The 19,756-nt window shown below is 45.3% G+C and overlaps 1 protein-coding gene across 2 annotated transcripts in view; it reads left to right on the top strand.

Annotated features, from left to right (window-relative positions):
- Positions 1–19,756, top strand: part of commd5 (COMM domain containing 5) — a 62,388-nt gene that overhangs the window by 29,245 nt on the left and 13,387 nt on the right. For both annotated transcript variants that reach the window (XM_055644007.1, XM_055644009.1), the window contains exons 5-7: positions 309–359; positions 6,479–6,574; positions 10,507–10,582. In XM_055644007.1, the coding sequence (XP_055499982.1) occupies positions 309–359; positions 6,479–6,574; positions 10,507–10,582 (223 nt within the window). The remainder of the gene's footprint in view (positions 1–308; positions 360–6,478; positions 6,575–10,506; positions 10,583–19,756) is intronic.

The following is a 19,756-nucleotide window of genomic DNA, read 5'->3' as shown; positions in this document are numbered from 1 at the left end:
TATATGTTCATTAAAGTCACCCATTTCTGTCTTGGTGCTCATCCACTGCCACAGTGAAGCCAAATTGGAGGAACAGTACCTCATATTTCGATTGGACAGCTTACAACCCAGAGGTGGGAACGTTGACTTCTCTGGTACTGACCAGAAACGTCATCTATTTTTTTTCTCCAGAGATGCAGTCTGTGTTACTCCAGTATTTTGTAACTATCTTCGTTATAATCCAGCATCTGCAGTTCCTTCCTACATTTGTTTTGAATTGTGCTCTTCTGATTAACATAATACTTTCCTTTAATTTTTATCTGTTTCAGAATTCCAGAGGAGCTTATTTCAGACTTTGCAAGTGTTGTATTTGGTAGCAGGTGGGTTTATCACTTTTGCTTCTTCAAAGAGTATCAGTAATATGGGTTACAACAGCTGATAACATCCAGAAAACTCCAGACAAAAGTGGCCAAAATTAACTACTTTGATTTATTATTGCCTTCTGAAACAAAATGTTGTAACTTGGGAAGTATTAAGCATGCTGTACTGTTCCTACACATTCAGTTAAATGCGTGAAGAGGTATTGCAACATACTTGAAAACATAGAGCCATACAGCATGGAAACAGGCCATTCAGCTCAACGTTAATGCCGACCAAGATGCCCCATGTAAATTGGTTCCATTTGCCCTATTTTAGCCCATATTCATCTAAACCTTTCCTGTCCATGGACAGGTCCAAGTGTCTTTTAAATGTCAAGGGCATTGATGCACTTCTTTAAAATAAAACAAGGAAACAAGACAGAGAGCAGATGACGGGGAGAGCTGATAATGGATATAAAGGAGCAAGAGGTAATAATAATAATAATAATCTTTTATTGTCAATGCACGTCAGTGCAACGAGATTTAGTATGCAGCTTCCAACCAGATGTAAAAGAAGAGTAAAATAAATAAATAAGCTGTGTGACGTGACCATCCGAGGGAGACAGTCCAGGGGAGATGGGGGGTACTCAGCAGGGCCGGTTCAGAGCCGCTATAACTCTGGGAATCAAGCTGTTTCTGAGTCTGGAGGTGCGGGCGTAGAACGCCTTATAACATCTGCCGGAGGGAAGTAGTTCGAACAGTCCGTTACAAGGGTGTGATGAGTCATTATGGATGCTGACGGCCTTCCTGAGGCACCGTGTGTGGTAGATGCCCTCCAAGGCTGGTAGCTGTGTCCCAATGATCCTCTGCGCTCTGCGGACGACGCGCTGAAGAGCTCTCCTCTCCGCCTCCGTGCAGCTGAGATACCACACAGAGATGCCATACGTTAATATGCTCTCTGGTGCAGTGGTAGAAGGTTGTCAGCAGCTGTTGGGGCAGACCAGTCTTTTTTAATCTCCTCAGGAAGAACAGTCGTTGCTGTGTTGGTGGACCATGTGAGGTCCTCAGAAATGTGAGTGCCCAGAAACTTAAAGCTGGACACTCTCTCCACAATTTACCCGTAAATGGAGATTGGGGCGTATTCTCCATTATGGGACCTCCTGAAGTCAATAATCAGCTCCTTTGTCTTGGAGGTGTTTAGTGACAAGTTGTTACGTGCGCACCAGTCCGCCAGGTTCTGCACCTCCGCTCTGTATTTTGTTTCATCACCGTTGGTGATCAGCCCAATCACTGTTGTGTCGTCTGCAAACTTCACGATGGTGTTGGTGTCAAATGCAGGAACACAGTCGTGAGTGAAGAGGGAGTAGAGCATGGGGCTTAGTACACAGCCCTGTGGTGATAGTGGAGGACAGGTGCGGGCCCAGTCTCACTGCCTGCGGTCGCTCCGTCAGAAAGTTCAGGATCCAATCGCATATCGGCGAGCTGAGGCCTAGCTGGTGGAGTTTGGTGGTGAGCTTGGTGGGGACCGTATTGAATGCAGAGCTATAGTAACAGGATTCACAGGAATTCTAGGTGTGTCAGCATGGGAAGGCAATGAGTTTGGATGGAACGGATGGATGGGTTAGACAGACTAAATACAGATGACCCGTTTTTTCTTTAGCAGAGGGAACCGTGGACATGGATTTAATTCATTAGAGGCCCTCGGACTATCTTTATCTGACTTTACTGGATTTTATCTTGGACTAAACGTTATTCCCTTTATCATCTGTACACTATGTATGGCATGTTTGTCATCATCTCTCCGCTGGTCCCCCTTATCTTGGACTCCCTAGAACGGCCTTCTACCCTCTCTAGATCTCTTCATTTCTAACTTCCGGCGTGACATCAACCGTCTCAACTTTTCCACTCCCCTTACCTACTCCAACCTCACCCCCCTCTGAACGTACAACCCTCCGCTCAATCTGCAGCAACCCTGGCATAATCAAAGCTGCCGACAAGGGAGGTGCTGTGGTTTTTTGGCGCGCTGACCTCTACCGGGCTGAGGCCAGGCGACAACTCTCAGACACCTCCTCCTACTTATCCTTGGACCATGATCCGTCAGATGAGCACCAGGCCTGAATCTTAAACACCATTACTGATTTCATCATCTCTGGCTGTCTGCCTTCCACAGCTTCCAACCTTACCGTTACCCAGCCCCATACAGCCCGTTTTTACCTTCCCCCCAAAATCCACAAACACAACTGCCCTGGCAGAACCCTGCCTGCTCCTATCCCATTGAAATTATTTCCTCATAGGTCGACTCCATCCTATCCCCCCTGGTCCAATCTCTCCAGACCTATGTCCAAGATACCTCACATACCCTTTGTTTCTTTAATGACTTCCGTTTTCCGAGCTCCCACTCACTCATCTTTACTGTGGACGTTCAGTCAATCTACACCTCCACCGTCCCCCGTTCCCCCCCCCCCCTCCCCCCCCCCCCCCCCCCCCCCCCACCAGGAAGGCCTTAAAGCCCTCAGTTTCTTCTTCGACTGCAGAACCATCCAATTTCCCTCTACTAACACTACGCCTAGCGGAACTGGTCCTCACCCTCAACAACTTCTCCTTTGACTCCTCCCACTTCCTCCAAGTCCAAGGTATAGCTATGGGCACCCGCATGGGCTCCAGCTTTGTCTGCCTCTCTGTAGGGTACGTTGAACAATCCCTGTTCCAGGCATACACTGGCCCTATCCTCGAACTCTATCTCCGTTACATTGATGACTGCATCGATCCTACCTCCTGCAACCATGCGGAACTCATGGACTTCATCAACTTCACCACCAATTTTCATCCTGCATTCACATTTACTTGAACCATCTCCGACACCTCCTTCCCCTTTCTTGATCTCACAGTCTCCATCACAGGAAATAACCTATTGACTGATGTCTAAAACCCACTGACTCGCACAACTATCTTGGCTACACATATTCCCACCCTGCTTCCTGTAAAGACTCTATCCCCAACTCCCAATTCCTCCGTCTACGCTGCATCTGCGCCCAAGATGAGGTATTCGATACTAGAACATCCGAGATGTCCACATTTTTGAGAGAATGGGGTTCCCCTCTCCCATCGTTGACGAGGCCCTCACTCGTGTCTCCTCAGTACCCTGCAGCTCAGCCCTTGCTCCCCGGCCCCCTAGTCCTTACCTGCCACCCCATCAACCGTCGCATACCACACTTAATTTCTGCCACCTCCAGCGGGATCCCACCACTAGCCACATTTTCCCATCTCCACCTTCCGCAGAGACCGTTCCCTCTGCAACTCCCTGGTTAACTCATCCCTTCCCAACAAAACCACTCCCTCCCCAGGTAACTGCCCCTGGAACTGCATAAGATGCAACACCTGTCGCTATACCTCCTCCCTCGACTCTGTCCAGGGACTGCGACAGTCCTTTCAGGTTAGGCAGAGGTTCACTTGCACCTTCTCCAACCTCATCTGTATCTGTTGTTCAAGACGTGGACTCTTATACACCGGCGAGACCAAACGCAGAGTGGGCGGACGTTTCACAGAAAACCTTCGCTCAGCCCGCCTGAACCAACCTGATCACTTTAATTCTTCTTCCCATTCCAACACAGACCTTTCTGTCCTCAGTCTCCTCCATTGTCAGGGTGAGGCTACGTGCAAATTGGAGGAACATCATCTCATTTTTTGCTAGGGCAGCTTACAACCCAGTGTTATGAATATAGATTTATCTCACTTCAGGTAGCCCCGGCATTCCCTCTCTATCCCTCCCCAACTCAAGTCGCACTAGCTTCTCATTTTCACCCTATAAACAGCTTACATTGGCCTGTTTCCTTTATCATCGTTACTTTTTTACATATCTTTCATTCATTGTTCTTTATCTCTCCACATCATTTGTCTATATCTTTCGCTTCCCTTATCCCAAACCAGTCTGAAGAAGGGTCTCGACCCGAAACGTGACCCATTCCTTCTCTCCAGAGATGCCGCCTGTCCCGCTGAGTTACTTCAGCTTTATGTGTCTATCGTTGGCTGTAATCATGCATAGTCTTTCCACTGACTGGTTAGCACACAACAAAAGCTTTTGTCACCTCAGTACATGTGATAATAAACTAAATTAAACTAACTAAAGGAGTTTGTAAAAGGATTTGAGGGAAAGTTGAAAAAAAGTCAAATAAACGTTGTTGGGGATTGCCTGAGGGAGAGGTGAACACACAAAGGCTAGGTACTTTTAAGATGTACTTGGTTACACACTTGAAGAACAGTGAGCAGAAGACCTGGTATTGGAAGAATTTGGCTGGTGAGCTCATTCTTTGACAAACTCAACCATATTGGGCTGAATGGCCTTCTGTACCATTAATTTTCTATGATTATGTAATCTGGATTTCACCATTCTTAAATTCATAAATTATAGGCCAACCGGCCCATCAAGGTACTCCATTCAATCAACTCTGATCTATAGGTACACATAGAACATAAAGATGATTTTCCGGCATCTGCAGTTCCTTCTTAAACACATCTCTGATCTATCTTTCCCTCTCAACCCTATTCTCCTGCCTTCTCCCCATAACTGCTGGTACTCGTAGTAATCAACCTACCCGATACTGACAATTTCTTAAATGTCTCTAATGGATTACAGCAAATCACCTGATAGCGATTAGTTTTGGCAATGTGATCAGTACTGTAAACACCGTAATGGGTGTGTACTTTTGTGTTTATTGATATTGCTGTCTGATATGAAATCTGCTGCCAAAGAACACATTGACCTAGCAAATCTTTGGCTCTGCTGCAGATGGGTTAAGTGTATTTATGTGGCGCAACAGTGCCTGTTTATGGTCATTAGTCAGCTTTGTGAAACTTCGGCAGTGCCTGAGGCCCATGGTGTTTTGTGCTACTAAATGACCATTGCACACACGGTTCCTTATGACCTAGAAGGAGACTATTAGGCCCATTGAGTCTATGCTGGCATTTAGAACATAAAATGTAGACATGTACAGCTTTGGAACAGGGCTTTCAGCCCACAATGTCTGTGCCAAATATGATACCAAGATAAACTAATCTCATCTGCCTGTACGTGATCCATACCCCTCCATTCCTGGCATATCCATGTGTCTATTTAAAAGCCTTAAAAATTCCTGGCAAAGCATTCACCACGCTCTGTAAAAAAAAAAACTTGTCCCCAACATATCTCCTTTGAACTTTCCACATTTCACATTAAGGCTATGCTCTCTAGTCTTTTACATTTCCACCTTTGGAAAAGGTTATGACTGCCTACCCTATCCATGTCTCATCATTTTATTTACTTCTATCAGGTCTCCCCTCAGCCTCTGCTGTTCCAGAGAAAACAATCCGTGTCTTACAGCTAGTCCCCTTACAGCTAGTTTCCTCGAAGCAAGCAGTATTCTGGTAAACCTCTTCTGCACCCGCTCCAAAGCCTCGGCATCCATCCTTCCTGTGATAGGACGGCCAGAGCTGTGCACAATGCAGTCAAACCAAAGTTCTGGAAAGCTGCATCATGACTTCCTGATTTGCACTTAATGTTTCGACCAATAACGGCAAGCAAACCACATGCTAATTTTCTCTGCTAATTTTCCCTATAAACTATTCTCCTCAGATAATACCATTCACCTACCTTACCAACCTGTACCTCTTTGAAATGTGGGGAATTCCACATGGTCTTAGGGATAGCCAACATAATCAAGGACTAGTTCCACCCCGCTCCCGTCGGGCAGAAGATATAGAGGCCAGAAATCTTCCCAGAACAAAGCTTCCCACTGCACCTCGGTACAGTAGACAATATAAAACCTAAACCTGAACCTAAAACCATGCAAACTCCACACAGAGAGACTGGGTTGTGCTCAAATTGTGGTTTGATAGGCAGATGGTTGGACAAAGGCCAGATATGAAAATCCTAGGGGTTTTTTTTGCTTAAAGCTGTTAAATTTAAAATCTGTTGTTCATTTTTTCTTTCTTTTTTCTGACTCCATATGGACTCATTAAGCTGCCTTTTAATGGTGTGGTTTCTCTTCATTAACCAGTTATGTGCCGACATGACTTTGGAAAGGGTTGCTTTAAACCTGTATTTTGAACATTTCCAATTAGTCGTGTGTTAAAACTTACTCTGCAATGGTTTGTTTTGCTTTAAGACGCTCAGTGTTGGATGCTGCAGCCTTGCAACAAGGGAACCGGTTGCCCAGTGTTGACGATTTCAGATGGCGAGTTGACGTGGCCATTTCTTCCAGGTACAATCACGTCGCGGCGCATTCCCTTCTCTTCAATCTTATCTGGGTCTCCATTCAAAAGGCATCATTCCCTGACTTTCAAAGACGTGTCAATAATCCCCTTGCACAATCCTGGCCGTACCATGGGAGTGGCACGGCAGATTCAACAACTAATACACATAGCAACGATCAATAGTTTAATTGGTATTGTGTGCTTGAAATCATTGAAAGAAATACAGAGATATCCCAATAATTTGGCACCCTCAGGAGTTTCATAGGGATTTTCCAGAGTTTTGGATTTTACTATTAATACCCAAGCACACTTTTAGATATTACACAGTAGAGTCATTAGGTCACAGTCCTTTTGGCCCAACTCATCCACTCATTCACACAGAGAGTGGTGAATCTCTGGAATTCTCTGCCACAGAAGGTAGTTGAGGCCAGTTCATTGGCTATATTTAAGAGGGAGTTAGATGTGCTCCTTGTGGATAAAGGGATCAGGGGGTATGGAGAGAAGGCAGGTACAGGATACTGAGTTGAATGATCAGCCATGATCATATTGAATGACGGTGCAGGCTTGAAGGGGCGAATGGCCTACTCCTGCACCTATTTTCAATGTTTCTATGCTGACCACGATGCCCCAACTAAGCTAGTCTCATCTGCCCTCTTTTGGCCCACATCCCTCTCAGCCTTTCCTATCCATGTACCTGTCCAATTGTCTCTTAAAGTTGTTATTGTACCTGCCTCAACTATTTCTTCTGGCAGCTCAATCCACGGTCTGTGTGAAAAAGGTTCCCTGTTAACTCTTTCCCCTCTCGGCTTACTATATCCTGTGGTTTTTGATTCCTCTACTTTGGGGAAAAAGACTGTGCATTCACCCTATCTATTCCTCTCATGATTTTATACACCTCTATAAGATCACCCCTCAGCCTCCTAAATTCCAAGGAACAGCCTCCTAAATTCCTAGCCTGCTCAACCTCTTCCCATAGCTCAGCCCTTCATGGTCACAGGGCGAACGTGCAAACTCCTCACAGACAGCAGCTGAGTAATTTCTGCCATCCAGTAAGATTTTGGCAAATCTGCATCTCTGCTCATTCATCTGGCTCTTCCACTGGTCCCCACAAGCAACAAGAATCTGTCTTGATGGCAATTTGAAGCCATTAGAATCTAGACTTTTGGAGGATAGGAATCATTTTATTTTTGTTGTGATAGCACGTGGAGACGTTTTATTTCATTCTTATCACTTTTGGGTTACGTTTTTTATTGTCATGTATACCGAGGTACATGAAAAGCTTTTGTTTGCTTGCTATCCAATCAAAGCAAATAATACTATACATGAATACATTTACGCCAAACTTAAGTACAAAAGGTGGAACGATGAGAATGGTACAGAGTGCAGAATATAGTTCCCAGCATTGTGGCGTAATAGTCCTAGGGAAAAGTCCATTGTTTGCAATGAGGTAGGTTGAAGAATCGGGATAATAACCTCACTTCTGGAAGGACCGTTCAGAAGCCCAAAAACAGAGAGGAAGAAGCTGTTCCTGGGACTGGTGGTACTCACATTCAACCTTCTGTGTTTGCCCGTCAGGGTGGGCAAGGTAGGCAGTGCCTAACCTGACTAAAATTATAAAATGGTAATTATTAAATATAAATAGTAAAGGCACGGGAGAATTATGCCTACCTAAGAGATCGATTTCTTAGGTAGGCATAATTCTCCCGTGCCTTTCATCTGCAGTACATGTAATACGCAAAAGTATGTGCAGTTCACGTGCCGTCGACTATGCTTCAAGCCTTCAATGACAAGGGGAGCTGAAGGCAGCTGAAATTCTGCCTTTGCACCATGGACAGCGTGCACGTGCTGTGCAGCACAAGTTTCATGGCGGGTTTTTCAAACATGGATTGTCATTATCTTAAGAAACAAAGACAGAATAATGGAGTTCCTCAATTGTAACCTCAATTGGTCCCTTGATCGTGCTGACACAGGAGTAAGCTCCACCGCCTGCTGTCCTGTTATCCATTGCCCGCTGACCCGCTCTTGAGCTGGTCTCCTCACTGTCCGGTCTACATTGAAAGACACAGACCGGGCAGTGAATGCCATGTAGTGTCACCCAACAAGTGAAGCCATGTCCTGCTCCCGGCGGCAGTCGGAATTTAAGGATTTGCGGGAAGCGGCTGACATGAGCGAGGCCGGTGAGCGTCAGGAGAGAGGTGTTCAGATGGAGAGCACTGTCAGAGGTGAGCGGGCCGGCAGAAGGCGCTGAGATCCCGGCGTCTGCTCACAGCCACCCGAGCTACTTCCCTCCCTAGCCACAACGCGGTGGCTCCACGCCCGGGGCGCCGCGGCCACAGTGAGTGAGTGAGTGAGTTACTGGCATGATCCTCGACCCCCTCCTTCTCAACGCTCTTGCCCGCACTGACCAGGGCCAGACTCCCCACATGCTGTGAAAGGAACTCCCGGCGAGAGGGCCTGAAATATTCGGGCTGCCCATAGCGACTGTGGAGGCCTCAAAGGCCCTGGTGAACACGAGGAAGAGGACTGAATTTTAATGCCTTCCCTCACAGTGGGAAACGTTGGTTCATGTTAAATTCTATTGTGTTCTTTTTATTTGTATGGCTGTATGGTAATTCAGATCTCACTATACCAATTAGTACATGTAATAATAAATGTCTCTTGAACTCTTGGGTTCGGTGCTAGTTACTGTTTGTCATTTACATTAATGATTTGGATGAGAACATTCGTGGCAAGATTAGCATGTTTGCTGATGATACAAAAGTGGGTGGTTTTGCAGATAGTGAAGATGGTTGTGAAAGATTTCAGGATCTGGATCGATTGGCAAGATGGGCTGAGGAATGGTTGATGGAATTTAATACAGAGAAATGTGAGGTGTTGCATTTTGGAAAGTCTTACATGGGCAGGACCTACATAGTGAATGGTAGGTTACCTGGGGGGTGTTGTAGAGGAGAGGGATTATGGAGTGCAGGTGCATGGCTCCTTGAAGGTAGAGTCGCAGGTAGATAAGGTGGTCAAAAAGACTTGGCACATTGGCTTTCATCAGTCAGGGTATTGAGTATAGAGGTTGGGAGGTCATGTAGTTGTACGATACGTTGGTGAGTCCTCATTTAGAGTATTGTGTTCATTTTTGGGCACCATGTTATAGAAAATATGTTGTCAAGCTGTAAAGGGTACAGAGAAGATTTATGAGGCTGTTGTCAGGACTGGAGGGTGTGAGATATAGGGAGAGGTTGAGTAGGCTGGGACTCTATTGGACGCATGAGGATGAGGGGAGATCTTATAGAGGTGTAAACAATCATGAGAGGAATAGATTGGATCGATGCACAGAGTCTCTTGCCCAGAGTAAGTGAATCGAAGACCAGAGGACATAGGTTTAAGGTGCAGGGGAAATTATTGATTTAATCGGAATCTGAGGGGTAACTTTTTCACACAAAGAGTGGTGAGTGTATGGACCAGCTGCCAGAGGACATGGTTGAGGCTGAGTATCCCAATGTTCAAGAAACAGCTAGACAGGTACATGGATTGGGCAGGTTTGGAGGGATATGGACCAAGCACAGGTAGGTGGGACAAGTGTAGCTGGGATATGTTGGCCGGTGTGGGCCTGTGGGCCGAAGGGCCTGTTTCCACATTGTATCACTCTATGACTCTATGGCACTTATCTTGGCCTTAAAGCCCCGTGGCACTAGGCCGAGGTTGCAAAGGACGGCCTGGCCTGGCAATACTGTTAATGTCCTCCGCCGCTCAGTACCGCTGCAGACCGCGTCCGATCTGTGCGCTTGTTTGACCTCTGTGGGGTCTTCAGCAGTGCCCGGTCCCTGCGATCCCCACCGGCTGCTGCAGGGTCTCCAGCGGCCCACCCCACCCACACCCTGACCCACGAACGTGCCGTCTCCTCCAGCGTGTTCTCACTTTGCTACTGACTCTGATTCTATGTTTACAGTTCCTTAACCCGTGCACTGCAACCAGCCGTACTGATGCAGTTGAAGTTGTCAGATGGAAACACTCATCGTTTTGAGGTGAGTACTCGTGGGAGCCAAATTATTTTGGGTACAATGTTTCTGCTGATGTAAGACAATAAACCTCTTCACGGCCAGGTCCTGCACAGGCCCACTTCTGTTTTGGGCCCCATATCTGAGGAGGGATGTATTGGTATTGAAGAGGGTTGAGAGGAGGTTTACGTGAATGGTATCAAGAGGGACGAAAGGAGTGCTGGTGCAGGATTCCCAAAAGGTTAATTTGCAAGTTGAATCAGTAGTAAGAAAGGCTAATACAATGTTTGTATTAATTTCAAGAGGATTATAATATAAAAAACTGGGATGCAATGCTGAGGCTTTATAAGGCCATTTGGAGTATTATGAGCAGTCTTGGACCCCATATCTAAGGAAGGATGTGCTGGCTCTGGAGAGGTTCCAGAGGAGGTTTACGAGAATGATCCCAGGAATGAATAGGTTAACATGATGACCATTTAATGGCACTGGACCTGTACTCGCTGGAGATTATAAGAATGCAGGGGATCTCATTGAAATCTACTGGACAATGAAAGGCCTGGATAGAATGGACATAGAAATGATATTTCCAGTAGTGGGTGAGTCCAGTACCAGCAGGCACAGTCTCAGACGTACCTTTAGAATCAACTCTATTTTTGTGGCCAGAGGATGGTGAATCTGTGGAGTTCATTGCCACAGAAAGCTGTGGAGATCATCATTGGATATTTTTAAATGGGAGGTTGCCAGATTCTTGATTAGTAAGGCTGTCAGAGATTACAGGGAGAAGGCAGGAGAATGTGGTTAAGAGGGAAAAATAGATCAGCCGTAATTGAATGGCGGAGTAAGCAATGGGCCAAATAGCCTAATTCTGTCCCTAATTCTGTCTTTTCTAATCTTATGGTCTTATGAACTTGATTTCAACAAGATTCTGGAATCTTGAGCACTAAAAAGTGCACAAAGAGCTCAAGCAGCATCTAGCGAGGAAATGGCCTAATTCTGCTCCTATGTCTTATGGTCATATAGTCTTATGGCACTGGATGACAAAACCACAGCTGAAGCATTTAAGAACGTGCGACACTTTACAGCTTGTAGTGCTGACTGCAGCAACACATTGTGTAACAGCACGTCCCTGGCTCCATGCCTCGAAGATGGGTGAGAGCTGGTTAATAGAAAACATTGATGCTGCAGTTAGATCTTTTAGTGCTTCATGAGATCAATTCGATAGAGCTGTAGAATGTCATTGCACTTGATTGATTCAGGGTTGTAATCCAATGCGGAACCGTAGAAGGGCATTTCCATGATTTGGAACACCAGCAACTAAAGATAGACACAAAAAGCTGGAGTAACTTAGCGGGACAGGCAGCATCTCAGCGGAAAGGAATGGGTGATGTTTCGGGTCGAGACCCTTCTCCAGACCAGTAACTAAAGTTAGTTTAGTTTGAAACAGACCTTTCAGTCGAGTCCACACCCGACCATCGATCACTCATTCGCATCAGTTCTACGTTATCTCACTTCCGCATCCACTGCCTACACACCAGAGGTAATTTAGAGGCCAATTGACCTACAAAACCCGCACATCGCTGGGATGTGGGAGAAAGCCAGCTCGGCTGGAAGAAAGCCAGATAGTGACAAGATTATTTAGATACCTGAAGTTAAATTCCGAGTTACTGGAATTAATCCCAATAAAATTCCCAGTTCCCAATTATAATGTTTGAACTTTATTAGTCCTTTGATCAACTGTCAAGGTCCCTGCACTATTATCCCAGTTACTAAACTATTACTCTCTCTTCTCAACTGTGTTGAAAAGGTTTCTTGTCTACATTCTTTAGTGATTGATTATTGGACTCTACCCACAGAGTTCGAGGAATAGATCATCATGTACTGCCAAAGATCCATCTAGCCTAAAAATATAACCACCAATAGAAATGAAGCATAACTGCGTGCAGCGAAACGTTTCAGGGACTTTCGAAATTATTCACCTCAGCTTGTGAGTGTTGGGTTTCTTTTACACAAGGGTTATAAACCTGAAGATCTGTGCAATGAGTAAGTTGCCTAGATACAGTCTAAGCTGCTAATTGGTGCAGGACTCTTGCACACTGGTGGTAAGAGCTACCCGCAGTTTGAGTTGCCCAATAGACATTGAGAGGGGTCAGTGTAGAAAATTAATGGCAACTAGAACTTGAGATGCATCAAACTTATATAAGGATGCAATGCTGCCAATAATAGACTTTATATAACCATTTGGTCAGCTGCCATTGCTGAGCTGACTTTTAGTTTAGTTTAGAGATACAGCTCGGTACCTTCGGCCCACCGAGTCCGTGCCGACCAGCAATCCCCGCGCAATAAACATACACTAGGGATAATTTACAATTTTGCAGAAGCCAATTAACCACAAAATGACAGCAGAACTATTTAATCTTGTAAAACTTGTTGTGTGAAGTTGAATCTAGATATGAACTTTTCTCCATTAAATTATATGTACAGTCAAGGACTCCATATTTCACCATTCTGATTGCCCCTTGATAGATCATCTGTTCTCATTATTCCGTGATCCCATTTAAAACCCTGGTGTCAATATCCGATCTCCAACCAAATTCATTCCATGCCAGATTTATTTGTACTCCCAGTGACCTTACAACCCAAGTTTAAAATTCTTAGCATGATTAAATCTATTCATGACATCATTTCTCTTGCTCTTTGTAACATTTTCCAGCCCTACAATCGACACAACCTCGCCAAAGTCTCTGTTCTTTTGCATTTCCGTTACGAGGCAAATTTTGTATCGCACTATGTTTTATCTATAGTGACATGCTCTGAGACTGTGCTGGTTACATTTTCTTCACTTAAAGCTGGATAAACGTTTTTGATCTTATACCGCCTCGCTTTCTTTATAATTCACATTGAGTACGGATGTCAGCTTACAAAATTTCTGCCTTCAATTAGAGTTGGGCACCGTGGCTTCAGCTGCCTAGGTCCAGTATTGATTCCTGTTTAATTGTAGTTCCAAAGAAAAATCAACTTTTGCTTGCAGCGAAATAAAATACCTATATTAAACTCAGATTCAGATTCAGATTCAATCTTTATTGTCATTGTGCAGTGTACAGTACAGAGACAATGAAATGCAGTTAGCATCTCACCCAGTAGAGCAAACATAGAATAATGGAACAGCAAAATATATATATGTACATACATTAGCAATAGTGCCATATTTCTGAGGGAAGGAGTGTCCGGGGGGGGGGGGGGGGGGGGGGGGGGACTGGCAATCTCCAAGATGCAGAGTTAAGTTGTGTAACAGCCGCAGGGAAGAAGCTGTTCCTGAACCTGCTGGTCCGGCAACGGAGAGACCCAAGAGACTCAGACCCAAGATTTAGGGGTTTAACAACTGCTCAACTTCAGCTTCTGAGTTTTGCTTTGTTTTATCAAGGGTTAAAACAACTGAAGATCTGGAATCCCTGAATAACTTGCTAAGATATAACTTAAGTTCTTAGTTTACTGTAGGTGTTAAACTTGTTGCATAATGACTAAGAACTGATTGCAGCTTGGGTTACTCATTGTACACTGAGATGGGTCAGTGCGGAAATTAATGATTAGAATTTGAGAAACATTAAACTTGTATTAAGTAAGTACGTTTATTGGCCAAGTATTCACATACAAGGAATTTGCCTTGGTGCTCCGCTCACAAGTAACAACATGCGCTACAGTGACAGTTACGAATGACTCAGAAAACACTAAACATTAATAATAATAAAACATTAATGATAAAACACCATTGATCAAGCATGTGAACCAATAAAATACCAGATCAAAGGGAGGCTACAGATTTTTGGCTGTTGAGTAGAGCAACTATTTGTGGATATAAACTGTTTTTATGTCTGGCTGTGGCAGCTTTGCCAGTCCAGAATCGCCTTCCAGAGGGAAGTGATTCAAAGAGTTTGTGGCCAGGGTGAGAGGGGGTCAGAGATGATCGTGCCCGCTCGCTTCCTGGCCCTTTCAGTGTACAGTTCATCAATGGAGGAAAGGTTGCAGCCAATAACCTTCTCTGCTGGTTGGACGATTCGCTGCAGCCTCCAGGTGTCGTGCTTGGTGGCTGAGCCAAACCAGACCATGATGGAGAAGGTGAGAACAGACTCTACGATAGCCGTGTAGAATTGGACCATCATTGCCTGTGGCAGATTGTGCTTCCTCAGCTGCCATAGGAAGTACATCCTCTGTTGGGCCTTTTTGACTGTGGAGTCGATGGTAGCCCCCCACTTAAGGTCCTTGGAGATGATGGTTCCCAGGAACTTAAAAGACTCCACAGATGTGACGGGGGTGTTGTTGATGGTGAGTGGGGTGAGGGTAGGGGGAGCTCTCCTAAAGTCTACAATCAATTCCACTGTCTTAAGAGCATTGAGCTCCAGGTTGTTGAGGTGGCACCAGGACGCCAGCTGTGACACTTCCTGTCTGCAGGCGGATTCCTCCCCATCCTGGATCAGTCCAATCAGGGATGTTTGATCCGCAAAATTAAGAAGCTTGACGGTGGAGTCAGTGGAGGTGCAGTCATTGGTGTAGAGGAGAGGGGAGAGTACGCAGCCTTGCGGTGCTCCTATGCTGAGGGTTTGCGGGTCAGAGATGTGCTTACCCAGCCTCACATGTTGCTTCCTGTCTGTCAGGAAGCTGGTGATCCACCGACAGAGGGCTTCAGGCACAGTCAACTCGGAAAGTTTGGAGTGTAGTAGCTCTGGCACAATGGTGTTGAATGCAGAGCTAAAATCAACAAACAAAATCCTCACATAGGTCCCCTGGCGGTCTAGGTGCTGGAGGATGAATTGCAGGCCGAGGTTGACTGCATCATCCACAGATCTATTGACCCGATATGCAAACTGCAGAGGGTCCAGTACGCAGTTCGTGATATTTTTCAGTTTGGCCAGCACAAGCCTTTCAAGGGTCTTCATGACTACAGAGATGAATGCAACAGGCCTGTAGTCATTAAGACAAGTAATCCTTGCCTTTTTGGGTACAGACAATAATGGAGACTTTGAAGCAGGCAGGGACAGTAGAGGTTTGCAGGGACTGGTTGAAAATGTATATGAAGACCGGTGCCAGTTGTTTGGCACAAAGCTTGGGAGTAGAGGGGAAAACATTGTCTGGTCCTGGAGATTTTAGACTGTCGGAGTTGTCTGAGTTCTGCAGTAAACCAGCGCTTGTTGTTGTTGAACCAGGTCCGGGCTGGTTGGAATGCAACTGTTCTCACAAAAGCTGACGTATGATAATACAGTGTCTGTATACTCATCGAGGCTTGTGGTTGCTTCCCTGAACACATTCCAAACCGTGCAGTCAAGGCAGGATTGTAGGTTCTCGATGCCCTCACTTCTCCACGTTGTTCTGACCACAGGCTTAGCAGCTTTTTGTTTCTGCTTGTAGGTCGGAATAAGGTGAACTAGACAATGATCAGAGAGACCCAGACCCGCCCGGGGAACAGAGCGATATGCGTAACAGTGGTCAAGTGTTGTCTCCCCTCTGGTGGGGCAGGTAACATGAAGTTTGTACTTTGGAAGGTCACGGCTGAGGTTAGCTTTGTTAAAGTTCCCCAAAACAATGACCATGGAGTCCGGGAAGTCTCTCTCTACCCTCAATACTTGGTCAGCGAGTTGCATTTGCGCCTCACGTACGCAGGCTTGGGGGGGAATGTTAACTCCAGCGAGAATAAAGGAGTTAAATTCCCTCGGAGAGTAGAAGGGTTTGCAGTTTATAAAGAGGCTTGGGAGAGCAGAAATTTGACAGTACCGTGATGTCGCTGCACCAATCCTGGTTGGTATAGAAACATATTCCACCGCCTCATGATTTCTCCACTGCCTCCACTTCGCGGTCCACTCTGTGAAGTTGGAAGCCAGCCAGTTGCAGCGCGCTGTCCGGGCTCGACTCACACAACCAGGTCTCGGTGAAACACAGGGCAGCATCTCGAGAGAAGTCCTTGTTTGTCCGGCGCAGGAGTCGCAGTTCGTCCACTTTGTTCTTGAGAGACCGTACGTTTGCCAGGAATATGCTCGGGAGTGGTGTGCGTGATCCTCGTTGGCAGAATTGGGTGAGTGCTCCAGAGCGCTTCCCACGGGTCCTCCTCCGTCTCAAGACCTTGAACGTAGCCACAGCCCCGCCGACGAGTATGTCCAAATAATCCAGCGAGTGAGAGAAATCCAGAACGATGTTTGGAGGTACCGTATGTTCGATGTTTATGATCACCTCTCTCGTGAAAGTAATCTTTGTAAGGTTTTCACAGACGGCACAAACAAACAAACACATACAAAACAGCAAGGAGCAGTACATCGCGGCCGCCATCGCCGGCGCCAGCAGATGCCATGAACCTGGAGGTCACTGTTTTCAGTCTTGTATCTTCTTCGAGATAGGAGGAGTAAAACGAGAGAGTAGCCAGGGTGGTGTGGGTCTTTGATGAAGCTGGCTGTTGATGCTGGCTGTCTAGAGTTGCCTATAGATCATTTTGATGGTGGGTACACAGTTCATCAGTCACACTGGCCATTGGCAAACATTGCAAATTCTGCAGATATTAGCATACTCCATTTAGCATTTAGGATATCTGTTCTAAATCAAGAAAAGATTAGATGACATTTATTCAAAACACCGTCAGTTGTATTTGAGGTTATTCTGGCCACTGCAGTGAAGTTCACAATAATTACACACGAGCACAAAGATCAGCACAAATCTTTATCCACAGTTTAACCACAATGTCAGGTCAAAGTAACGAGAACTTCAATGTGCCAAAGAAATATCACACTTCAAAATCGTTTAACCTGATCCTGGGACAGTTGAGACAACCGTACAATCTGAATGCTACTTTTTATGACAATCTGTTTAATAAGTAATTCCTTATGTAACAAAGCCGATGCTATAAATTGTTGACCTTTAGATTTTTTTGCACAATTAATTCATCTCAAAATGTAAATGAAATGTTCAGTCTCCTGTTACTTGCGCATTGGCTGTTCTTGCTGAATAATGACTTGCATTTCCTTCTGATCTTGCTCATCTGCAACCAAATAAATAACGTACATCTACACCATGGCAATGTTTCACCCTAACCAATTCCGTTCATCTCACTTACAAAATCACGCGATAACCTCTAAAGAATCCTGGCGACTGCGCAGGACTGGCAGCTTTCCGTAGACCTGGTGAAACAGCTGAAGTTCCCATGGCACATTGCCACGACCACCCTGAGGCCAGATATCCTCCTGGTCTCAGAGGCGACCAAAAACATCGTCTTGTTGGAACTGACAGTGCCGTGGGAGGACCGGCTGGAGGAGGCCCACGAGAGGAAGATGGCCAAGTATGAAGAGCTGGTCATAGACTGCCGCAAGCAGGGCTGGAAGGCAAGATGTATGCCCATCGAGGTTGGCTTCAGAGGTTTTGCAGGGCAATCACTCTACAAAGCCTTGGGCATCAACAGAGTGGCGAGGAGAAGGGCCATCAAGAACACCACAGAGGCAGCGGAGAAGGCCTCGAGATGGCTCTGGATCAGAAGAGGAGGTCCATGGGGAGGAGCGAATGTCACCTGAACACAAGTCGTAGTCTGGTCAACCACGGCTGGGTCGCCTGGGTGAGGGTGTCTGATGTTGAAAGACCCGAAACACCCAATGACCCCAGGTTACATCACTGACGATGTGTTCAGGAGCATCTATCGATGTATTTGTATCAATAGCAGAATTTATTTTCAGATTATAGGCCATCCCTGGGTAATGAATAGGTTCCAATTTTACATTTTTCTCAATGTCGATGTCCATAAGTTGGAAAGTACACAGTAATCACTCAATATGTTAGCCATACCTTCACAGTTTTGTAATGAACAGATTTAATAACATGTAGGGTAGAAAGGAACAACTATTAATAGTGGCGAGAGAAAACACCAGTCCTGCTGCTCATATGAATGAATGTACATCATTTTTTTTTAATTTAATAATATTATGGGAGCTTGTCTGTATGTAGTGGTGTCCGTAAATTCAATGTTCGTGACCCAGGAACAGCCAGCATCGCAAATGTCATATCTTCCATCTCTTTGTGCATTGCTTTAGAGCATATGTTTTGTGTCATCAACAGTATTCTCTGAGGTCTAATTTAGTATTTTGAGAACTATTTGGTTAATCTGTTCCAACATTCACCATTTGCCATCTACAGATATATATCTACAGATATATAATTCAACCATGTTGATGATGACACAATTGCCAAGAGCTTCGGCTTGCTTTGTGCGTATCTCTTCGCTGTTTTTAATATCCTTGATGCACAGGGACATTGTCCATGTGCCTCAATGTTGCCCCAGATTCCTGAGATGCACGATACAAAATAATCTCCCACTTGAGGTCATCTATCCAAGAATGATGAAGGGGCAGCCGTTAATAATAAACAATTAAAGTAAAACTTCTTGGCATTTTCCCCCAAAACTAATTTCCATTTCTCCATGTAATTCTCAGAGGAGCTTCAAGTCTTTAGATGAATGACACTTAAGCTGGTATCAAATGTGTCCTAGTAATTAGATGCCTGTCACGTCTATTGGTGTTGGGATCTCCAAATATGGTTTCATTTTGGCTGGCTCTGGATCGAGTCCCTGGTATTATGTACAAACATAATAAAAAGGAACTGCAGATGCTGGCTTATACCAAAGATCAACATAAAATGATGGACTAACTCAGCGGGTCGGACAGCATCTCTGGATAAAATGGATAGATTATATTTCTGGTTGGGACCCTTCTTCAGACTCTCTTCAGTCTGAAGAAGGGTCCCGATTCGAAACGTCACCTATCCATGTTCTCCAGAGATGCTGCCTGACCTGCTGAATTACTTTAGCATTTTAATGGTTCAACTAACTGCTTTTTATTGTCACATGTACCTATATACAGTAAAATTCTTTTGTATGCACAAAATTCAGTAAGATTTTACTATACATAAGCACAATCATACCCAAGTACAAGAGTGTAAGACTGTTCCCGATGTTAGGGAAGTCCAGGACAAGGGGTCACAGCTTAAGGATAAGGGGGAAATCCTTTAAAACCGAGATGAGAAGAACTTTTTTCACACAGAGAGTGGTGAATCTCTGGAACTCTCTGCCACAGAGGGTAGTTGAGGCCAGTTCATTGGCTATATTTAAGAGGGAGTTAGATGTGGCCCTTGTGGCTAAGGGGATCAGGGGGTATGGAGAGAAGGCAGGTACGGGATACTGAG

Source organism: Leucoraja erinacea, chromosome 12, assembly GCF_028641065.1.
Source record: "Leucoraja erinacea ecotype New England chromosome 12, Leri_hhj_1, whole genome shotgun sequence".
NCBI classification, from domain to species: Eukaryota; Metazoa; Chordata; class Chondrichthyes; order Rajiformes; family Rajidae; genus Leucoraja; species Leucoraja erinaceus.
Note: the sequence above shows the minus strand (reverse complement) of the source record. Positions and strands in the feature narration are given on the sequence as shown.